This window comes from Bradysia coprophila, unplaced genomic scaffold (assembly GCF_014529535.1).
Source record: "Bradysia coprophila strain Holo2 unplaced genomic scaffold, BU_Bcop_v1 contig_687, whole genome shotgun sequence".
In the NCBI taxonomy this organism is placed as follows: Eukaryota; Metazoa; Arthropoda; class Insecta; order Diptera; family Sciaridae; genus Bradysia; species Bradysia coprophila.
Window position 1 is genome coordinate 820646 of NW_023503927.1, and position 10501 is coordinate 831146.

Below are 10501 nucleotides of genomic sequence, written 5' to 3' on the forward strand. Positions count from 1 at the left end.
ATTCCGTGTTGTTGTAGCCATTCGGTTGTCGGTGTTTAAAAGTGTAACATAAAGAAAAGAAATTTATTTCGGGCAACATGTTGTTGTTAACGTTGTTGTTGGGTCTGTTGTTTTATGCTATTTACAAACGACAACAACAGATGACAACATTTAAAAGGCTACGCATTCCCGGCCCGAGACCGAATTTTATTCTTGGCAATTCAATTGATATTGCGCGCGAAGGAACGAACGCTGTGTTTCCGAAGTGGACAAAGAAATACGGACCCATTGTCGGTTTCTACCTTGGCGGGCATCCTCTAATATTGACAACCGACTTTGAATTGATGCGCCGTGTGTTGGTTAAAGATTTTCATAAATTCAGCAATAAAAGTGAATTGGTGCCGGTAAATGCATTTAAATCAATTTAATGAACATTGTCGCTTAGCGACGTCACTACCAGACTAAATATTTACATTTTGATCATAAAAGGGCGGAATTCATCCCGTTCCACAATTGCGGAAAATGTTAGTTTGGACTCAGGATAATGCGTGGAGACGTTTACGTGCTTCGATGTCGCCGTCATTTTCGGCCTATAAACTGAGTGCCATGGAGCCATTGATGATGACTTCAATTGATAAAATGATCAGCGAACTTGAAGATAAGGCGAAAAGTGGCGATGAGTTTAACGTAAAGCCTTATATTGCGGAGTTGACGTTTTCCAGTGCGGTCAAGTGTATATTTGGACTTGATTTTTCACTGCGGCAAATGACCAAGGAATCGAAAAATTTCTTAGAAGCGACCCTTCCGCGCTTAGAGAAATCAATATTGGCAATATTAATGATGTTGTTCCCATCGCTGATTCGTATAGCTTATCCGCTAAGGGTCTATTGGGAACGAATTCGATTTTATATGCTATGGTCTCCAGAAGGGAGCGCCTATGACATGACCAAAAATATTCTCCAAATTCGAAAAGATTTGCAAACCCAGTCCGTTGATTTTTTGCAATTATTGATGAACACGAAGAAAGTTCAGACGATCACTGATAACGATTTGGAGATGTCGTCAGAGGATGTTGCGCAGAATAACAATTCGTTGAGCAAAGACGCTAGTGAAAATATTTCAGAGGACGAGATTGTGTCAAATGCACTGCTTTTCCTGCTTGCTTCTTTCGAAACAACGTCGGTTACTCTTCAGTTCTGTTTGCATAATTTGATCAATCATCAAAATGTCCAAGACGAACTGAGGAGTGAACTTCGAAAAGCTGTAGAGAGGATCGGTAAACCCATTACTTCCTCAACTTTGTCTGAGGTTCCATTGCTCAATCGTATCGTCAAAGAAACGCTGAGGATGTTTCCACCCGCATCACCATTCATGACACGAGTGGCCAATGAGGATTACGAATACAAGGATATTGTAATACCGAAAGGAACTACTGTATTTATAGGAGTTTCTTCAATCCACAATGATCCACAATTTTGGCCGGAGCCCGAAGAATTTCGACCGCAGAGATTTGAAAGTGATTACGATAAATTATCCTTTTTAACATTCGGCCATGGGTATGTTTTGACACTGATCCGTGCTTGTTCCAACCGATTTAATGTTTATGAATTTTCTCCATGAAGTCCGAGAAACTGTATTGGCATGAGATTCGCTTATATGGAAGCTCAATTGGCTCTTGCAAAACTCATCCTGGAGTATCGGTTTGAACCGGGACCGTCAACAGAAAAGAAGCTTGTGACGGTGGAAACGTTTGCAACATTGATACCAAAGAATGGGGTTTTTTGTAAAGTTACTCGACTCGAAAAATAAATCGAAAGAACAGCAATAACAGCATTTCAATATTCGTTGGCATGCAAGTCTGAGAAAATCCTGAGAAAATTAGGGGATTTCCATAAGGGGCCATTCATAAATGACGTCTACTACTTTTGGTCGGTTTTAGACTCCCCCTACCCCATTGTCACGAAAAAATTGTCAAATTTGACACTATTTGACACATTATTTAATGCCGTCACGTTTTCTTGAGTCCCCCCTACCCCAGACCGCAGACGTCATTTATGAACGATCCTTAAGTCAATCTAATGCAAAAGAAAATCGTGATGAAGTTCATTAAAATTAGAAGAAACTGGATAGAATAGAGACTATTTTTGATAATGGTTATTTGTTCACCAAGGTAAGTGTAATAGAAAAATTTCAACAAGGGCGAAACTTTGCGGTCAGAGCGAAGCGAGTCATACGTGCATATTCTTTTTTATCGCATAAGCGAAAACGAGACAACAAGATATGCGAATGACACTTTGACAATTTACAGAAGTATAATGTTTGTTTATATATCCTAGGTGAATAATTTCGGGGAATCACACCGCGTATGCGATAAAATCCATTACATAACTCGGGATGAAAACATAGCATCTAGTTTTTGTGTGTTTACTGACCTCGGCTTCGCCTCGTATCGACAAAATTCACACGAAACGTATACTTTTCATCCCTACTCATGTAAAATACTATTTTATCCGAGCGTGGATCATTTGTTTCACCGTTTTTCTAAACAAAAACAAAGAGATAGTTACAATGAGAAAACATCGATTCGACACACCATTTTCGAAAACATAAACAAAGTGACAGTTCGAATGAGGAGAGTTCTATTTCTCCACTCGGGAGAGAAAGTGCTGCACTTTCCACACTAGAAATGTCATTCGACCAGTCATCAAGAAAACACAATTATCTCATGACCTATTGAGGGGAGACAATATGTAATGTACGTATGCAAGTATGTACGTGCGAATATCGTTACTAAAATATCGTGGACTATTCGACTTTACATTCGAATTGTCACTTCTTTAATTTGAATCAAATCCTATAACGCTACTCCTCTGTGATCTATCAATTCCTGAAAAGCCATTCCCCATTATTTCCACCTTACAACCATCATAACAGTTGTGGGGTAGTCAATGCCGGTGTATATGTGTGTAACCATTAATAATCATCTCAAGAGAAGCAAGTGATGAGAATTTATAATCCCTTTCTATAGAGATTATTATTATGTGATTACGCTCTGGTAACCTGCACGTCTGTACAATTTATATTGTAAATAAAATCGAACCAAACCGAAAGCCAAAGTGTTCGATTTTCGGAACGACTCAAATTATAATAACATTTAGTTTTGGGACGATTCGAAAAATAAACCCATCAATTCAGTCGAATTAAATTTGGTCGGGCACAACGGCAACGACCATAATGGAAAAGTCAATGTTATATCTCAGAATGTTTTTTTTTTATTATAGGTTTGATTTAGGTACAACATAAGATTATCAATCATTTGTATTGGTTCGACTCAATGCCATCAATTTGGCTTGAACACATTTTCATCACTATCAATATGTTGTTGTAATATATCTATAGATGTGCGTGTGGCATTATAAAATTCGGTTCAAATGTCATGTAGCATTTTGAAACACGATCTCAAATAAAAAAAAATAATTCTCGCTAAAGTTCTTCCGAGGCTGTGTTGGGTGCTTCGTCATAAATATTTTATTCGTCTTTCCAGAAGTTAGACCGTAATCTTTGAAAAGGAAACATTGGAAAAGTCTTCACTCAATAAAATTGTGAATTGAAACGTGATGCGAATATAAGCATTTGAGTTGCTAATTTGATGCATTGTTCCACTGTACTAACAATTTTTTGATACTTTTTCGATCATTTCATTTAGCATATTCTTTCAATAATATCATTTTTTGCTTAAAACGGCCACGGGGAAGGGTTCTAAGCGGATTGCATATGAAATCTAATGTTACTTCGTTACGGGTCCATTCACAAATTACAAACATTTTGGGTGTAAGCAGGGATAAGGTGCTTCAAATGACGTTAAAGGAGAACATGTCAGACCTAGAGAAAAGCTTAGGCATCTGTTATCGACAAGCACGTCAACAACAATTGATCCAGCTAATGTTCATTTATATAGCCAAAGATTGGTTAAAATTATTGAAGTACAAGACTTTGTGATGTTTGTATCTTGTGTTGCTTTAACAAAAGTAGTAGTAGAGACAAAAAATGATGGGTAAGACACTTATTGTGTCGTGTGAAATTTATTGATCTGTAGAAGGAGTCATACTCTGCTACTCACACAGAAAGCCATGTCCATCAATTCGTTCACTGGACCAATAAACGATTTAAGCATACAAATAGTTTATGATGTCCTCGGTTAACTATACAGAAGATATGTTAAAATTATTGAAGGATTATTTTATCTCCTGCAAGCTGATATTTCATACATTACGCGTTTCTGCATATAAACACAAACACATACATAACCACAGCCTATACGATTGGATAATTCACACATAACCCACCTAGGGTAAATTTACTTTCCATCTACATATTTGAAAAAAAATAATCGCCGAACGGCGGAAGCGAACACGGGACCAGCAGCATATCAACCAAACATGCTGACCACTACGCCAACAAATCACATAACGCGATGCAATTGGTGTCGGTAGTGGTTCGTTAGTCACTTCTACATCGATAAAATAATCAGAGTAGTCGGAATGATGTGATTTGAACGAAATGTTGAGGTGGATAGTATATGTGTGTGAGTAAGTAAATAAAGGATTCTCTGTATGATGTTTTTTTTTGTTGTGAATGCGTTTTAAAACAACATGCTTAATTATTTAATTTTAAATCCAAATTTTTGTGGTAATGTATGAAATATCAGCTTGCAGGAGATAAAACATTGTTCTACCTTGGTGTATATTTCTCAAATCACTTCTTATGTACAATTGTATATACACTCGCTGGCGCTCGTTATATACAATTGTACATACGAAGTTATTCTCGAAATATACACCAAGGTAGAAAATGTACTATTGTGATGTTTGTGTTGCTTTTTAACAAAACTAGGGGATTACAAATGAACAATAAGACGCTTATGTGTGAAATTTATGAAGCTTATTCGAAGATATCATACTGAGTACTCCTTCGACTAGTGATAGTCAGATAGTCACACACAGAGCCATTTTCATCAATTCTGCCATAGGTTTCTATGGTGAGGTGGTGAGGTGGTAAGGTGATTGTAAAAGATTTAAGCACGCAAATAGGCTTTAATGTCCGAGTCTCCGGTCATGTCATTATAGGCATATGTTAAAATTGTTGAAGTACAAGATTTTGTGACTTGTACAACTTCAGCAAAATTAGTAACAGAGATGACAAATTATGGATAATACGCTTATTGTGTCAAATTTATCGATCTGATAGTCATGGTCCTCAAATAGTTTGTCGTGTCCTCAGTCAAGTGACTAAGAATAATAACGTTGGTCTCGTAACGAAGCAATTTTGTTGAATTTCATTGATTTTCTTCAGTTTCACCGGAAGTAATGGAAACGGGAGGTGCAAAAAAATAATTGTAAATTAATTTCTATCCTAGCGGTGGGTCAAGCCCTCAAATTCAACTTATACACCTCAAACCAAAAATGTTTAAGCGAAACTTTTGTTTCAGCTGATGAAAAACATTAACTTTTCTCATCGAAAATTTGTGTGAAAACAACGTAACGAACTTCAATCACCTCACAGCTCCAAGAATTTTTCCCTTATTCTTTAGATAAACTAAAGTTTTCCTAAAGCGATCGGGTGTTTCTTTCCAAACATTTTAAATCTTCGAAAAAAAGGAAAGAAAAATGAACAAAAATTTACAAAAGTCTTCGCCCAATGAAATTGTGAATTGAAACGTGATACGAATAAACCTTCCGTTGCTAATTTGATTCATTGTTCCAGTGTCCTAACCATTTTCCCGATAATTGTTCTGCATATTTGTTTCTGTACTTTAGACTTTTAATGAATTTCTTTTTTCGTATCTTTTTTCCTATTGCGTGTGCCTTTTCGTTCTTAATTTCTTGACTTATAACAGTTTATACGATACACGTTGCTTCCATGTATATTATACGCACAATGATAATGATTTACATTGAAGACTTTTCGGAAAAGGAGCAACAGTTTATTTATTTAAGCATTTTAACAGTAAAACATTTTTTGTTCAACACAATTTTTAGCCCCGTACGAAGTACTGGGGGCTTATAAGATTAATATGCCGTTTGTAACACGTCGAATTGGAAGCAGACAGTAAGGGCAAAGCATTTGGTTATGTTCATAGATGACGAATCCGCAATAAAAAAAATGTCCGTCCGTCCGTCCGTCCGTCCATCCGTCCGTCCGTCCGTCCGTCCGTCCGTCCGTCCGTCCGTCCGTCCGTGACCCCTCTAGCTTGAGTAAATCACAACCTTTTTTCAAAATTCTTTTTTTCCCCGATTGGTATCGACAAAAGTAAGGTCAAGTTCGAAAATGGGCATGGTAGGGTCGGCCCCTCCAGAGCTAGGGCCCTATAGGTGTTTTTCAGTCTTTCGACGATATCTACCGAAATACGCACGCAATAGCTGCTTGTGATATATCAAACGAAAGGTATTGACGAGTAGAACAAAGTTGCTGAACATTGTTTTTGGGTAAGATGCAACGTGGGCTTGTTGGGAGGGCTCAAAGGTCGTTACTCGGCCCTAAGTGTTTTTTGCACATAAATCAAGTAAATCTCATCCGATTTTGCTAGATTTAGTTTTTTATGGAAGGTAATTGAATACCGAAAAGAACGTGGCGAAAAAAGTTTCAAATTTGGGCCCTTGGACTAGGGCCGCTACTAGGCCCTAAGTGTTTTTTGCACATAAATCGAGTAAATCTCATCCGATTTTGCTAGATTTTGTTTCATTTGAGAGATAATTGAATGCCGAATAGAATGATGGCAAAAAAAGTTTCAAATTTGGGCCCTTGGACTAAGGCCGCTACTCGGCCCTAAGTGCTTTTTGCACATAAATCGAGTAAATCTCAACCGATTTTGTTAGTTTTTGTTTCATTTGAGAGGTAATTGAATACCCAATGGAAAGTTGGCAAAAAATTTTGGGTTTCTAAAATAATGTCGTAAATTGTTGGTTTTATTTGAAAGGTACTTCGTACGGGCTTTCGTAATTGCGCTATGCGCAATTTAAAAAATGAACAGTTTCAGTAAATTTGACAATGCCCAACTTGACTTGCATTTTGGTAACAGGCGCATTAGAGGGTTGTAGACGTATTAGGGTTCCGGGCTTATTAGGGCGACGGACGTATTATGGTTACGGACGAAATAGGATTACGGGTTGTACGGGGCTAAGTCGCAGCAAACGCTCCGACTGTTCTGATGCCTTGTTTTCTTTCTGTTTGTTCTTGCTTCGAGAGGCAATTAAAAAAGAAAAGTCTGATGTTACACATTAATTTCCAATTTTCATAATAATAAAACAAAATACCAAAGGAAACGGAAAATCATGTACGCATATTTCGTTGGACACAGGCCATGTTATATACATAGCTTAATGATTTACTGGGAGGTGCGGGAAATGTAAGTAGAAATGTTTGAAATATTTGCGGAGACGAAAATATGCGCTTTTAAGAGGCATCGATGCTTGACCAAAAATGGTCAAATTTGACCCAATTTTGTTAGTGCCGTCACGTTTTCTTGAGTCTTCCCCCTCCCCCAGACCGCAGACGTCATTTATGAACAGTACCTAACGAGACCACGAATGTGTTAGCTTTAGATAAAAATTAGTTTTGATTGTAGTCGTTTGGTCAGCTCAGCTCTGACATAAGTCAGCAGTCTTGTAATAAGAAAATCTTGTAATACATTTCACAATTAATTACAATCGGTGACTGACATAAATGACGCATATGACGCGTATGGTATATTTTCTAACAGTGTTACAATTAAAGTGAACGTACATTCGTTAATAAATTAATTCGTCAAGTGAAAAAAAGAGAGAAGTGAAACGTCACTGAAACTTGTCAACAATAACAGCAATCAGTCGGCACAAAGCCAAACAAACTGACATAAATATCACAGAATCCGGTTGAAATTATCACAGAAACTCGATTGGCGTAGACGAACGGTAAATGTCACAGGTCGAGCTTGTTCAGCCATTCTAGCGCCCACTGGTTACATTTACGATGTCCGCAATTTCGCCCCTGTATTTATAGATCGGACAATCCATCAACAGGTGTGTGGTGCTCTGGCAAGCGAATCCACTTTCGCAGCTGGGATCGTTTCTAAGATTCCACTTGGACATCATTTCGTTACACCGTCCATGCTTCGTCCTCAGCCGATTGAGGTTGCACCAGACTTTACGCGGCAAATGAAGTTCTTTTGATCCAGCGCCAGTGGTGAGATTTTCACTATGGGTGGTTAAGCCACTACGTTCCCAATTCTCTTTCCAGACGGCTTTCGGCTCGAATTCGTTTTGCAGAAGGTTTCGTGCAGTGATTGTCGGTGGATTCCTGGACTTTAGCCTTACGATAGTTGGCAGCTGTTCTCGTTCACTTTCCGGCATAGAGCGACCAGTGCATTTTTCAGCTGATGCACTCATACAAGCAAATATGTTTTTATGTCTTTAAACAGTTTTACCATTGTTAACACATAAAAACATGTATTAGCTCATTCGTTTGCATAAAAAACAGCTGAAACAAATGTGTCACTTATTTCAAAGTTGCCGACTGTAGTAGTGTCCTAACATTAACACGTTTCTGTAATTTCACTTAAATTGGCATTACGATTAATGAAAAGTTCTCAATCGTTGAAATTTACCCGAATTTTTCCATTATATGGGACCTAGTCTGAAAGTACGTCACATCTGCCACATTCTTTGGTTATTTAGTTCTGCTATGCATATTGAACGTAATTACATGCGGGAAGATGTGAGAAATAAAAGAAAAGTGAGTCAAATGGCACACTTACTCCTGCGACCGCACAATTTGACAAGTTCCATGGTGATTTTTTAACAGTTATAACATAAATGTGCCCAGATGGGCATTGAAACGACATAGTATAAGAATAACCACGTAAGCCGCAAATGGGACTGTTAGGCATAACCATCTTTTTTGAGATTTTACAATTGTGAATTGTAAATCTTATAACTGATCTATTAGAACATAGATTAGAACATAGGTGTCGCTAGAAGTTAACATTTTAGAATCACTATTGTGACTTTAGTATGTAACGTTTGAGAAATGTGTTGATTATTTCTTAGAGACCTATCGAATAAAGCAAATTGCGCAAATAAAATTATTGAAATAACATTACAATCAACTCAATTTAGTGAGACATGTTTATGTCACTTCTTGTTTTTCTTCGTCCCAATTGATCTTCATGTTACAAATTAATACGATTCGAATTGACATTCGGACTTACTGTTTTTACGAGCACGCATAGAGCGAGACAACTGGAGTAAAATAAACTACATTGAGTTGAGTGTAAATTCAGTGAAATTTCATCATGAATTGGCTTTAGTTGTTTTTCAAAACTGGTAATGCTTGTGGAAGCGTGTGGTAATGGTGATGCCGTATAAAGACGTAGAAACAATTTTGATTGTTTGTGTTGATCAGCTGAAAAACAGCTGAAGCAAATTAATGCTGAAATTTAACTGCCTCTAACTGTACCAAATACAATTTAGTTTTTCCCACAATACATATTTAATGTATTCGCATTTCCCGCAACTCGCACTGTTAATGGTGTATTTGTTTTCAAAAGACTTGTGCTTATTTATCATACATACACTCGATGGAATATATATCATTTCCAAACGAGTTTTCGTCGTCGATTTCAAATTCTGAAAATCTAAAATAAATAAAAGTCGCAATTAATTTTCGAATCCGAAATTCCATTAAGCACAGAAAAAAAAAATTGTGTTCGCCTCCACCGTTTGCTGTCTTGTTATTGGCAAACATGCTTGAGTTGGTCTATATTTTAATTGTACCATTTTATACATACACTTATCAGAAGCTTACAGCTCCATAATAACGTCATAAATTCCGAATAAAATTGAAAAGCATTACACACTTATCATAGCTCTAAGCTGTATAGTCCTCCCGCGACTACTTAACTTTTTCGAAAATTTATTTTGGCAAACAGCTTTTTATTTAACAAGAAAATGAAGCAAACTTGAAATAGATTTTCATTGTCATCAAGTGAGTATTTTTCTCTCATTTTCAGAACTGTTTGGAACCGACCCCTCGTTTCTGCTGTGAAGAAGAAGAAGACGAAAAAAATTGCTTACATAATTTATGGGGTTTTGGCTGAGAGTTTCCTGTTAGATGAGCTCTGATTAAGTTTTGGACGTTTTAGCATATTGATTTTTGTAAGCATTTTGTGTACACACCAGTAAGATGTTTTCGAAAAATAAACGAATAAATTGTCGGATAAATAAATTAAATTAGATTCCGTTGGGGGGGGGGGGTGTTAACAACCTTTATATAGTTTCACCGGTGGTGCTACTCGTCTACCATATCTCACATCCTTTTCATAAATGTATAATTAATCAACTCATATAATGCCAAAGTGCTATGATCTAGTATTTGTTATGAATAAATAAAAGTGGCTACACACGGAACCCCAGATGTTCCGAAACATCCTATCCACTCCAACGCGTAGTCTTTGTTTATACACAAATAGAAATGAGATTAAAACCAA

General features: G+C 37.1%; 1 protein-coding gene across 2 annotated transcripts; it reads left to right on the top strand.

Moving 5' to 3' along the window:
- Positions 1–1798, top strand: LOC119083480 (cytochrome P450 3A24-like). Of its 2 annotated transcripts, none has more exons than XM_037193204.1 (3): positions 1–383; positions 469–1535; positions 1602–1798. In XM_037193204.1, the coding sequence occupies exons 1-3, from the start codon at positions 78–80 to the stop codon at positions 1786–1788; spliced, it is 1560 nt and encodes a 519-aa protein (XP_037049099.1). In that variant the 5' UTR covers positions 1–77; the 3' UTR covers positions 1789–1798. The 2 variants fall into 2 exon arrangements, with proteins under 2 accessions (XP_037049099.1, XP_037049098.1); XM_037193203.1 differs by having other exon boundaries at positions 6–380; positions 466–1535.
- Positions 1799–10501: the final 8703 nt, after the last annotated feature.

What these genes read in the sequence shown, in the direction of transcription:
- LOC119083480 (XM_037193204.1), top strand. Translation starts at nt 78, where the DNA reads ATGTTGTTGTTAACGTTGTTGTTGGGTCTGTTGTTTTATGCTATTTAC. An exon ending in ATAAAAGTGAATTGGTGCCG is followed by an intron (nt 384 to 468) that starts GTAAATGCATTT and finishes TGATCATAAAAG; the next exon opens with GGCGGAATTCATCCCGTTCC. An exon ending in TTTTTAACATTCGGCCATGG is followed by an intron (nt 1,536 to 1,601) that starts GTATGTTTTGAC and finishes TTCTCCATGAAG; the next exon opens with TCCGAGAAACTGTATTGGCA.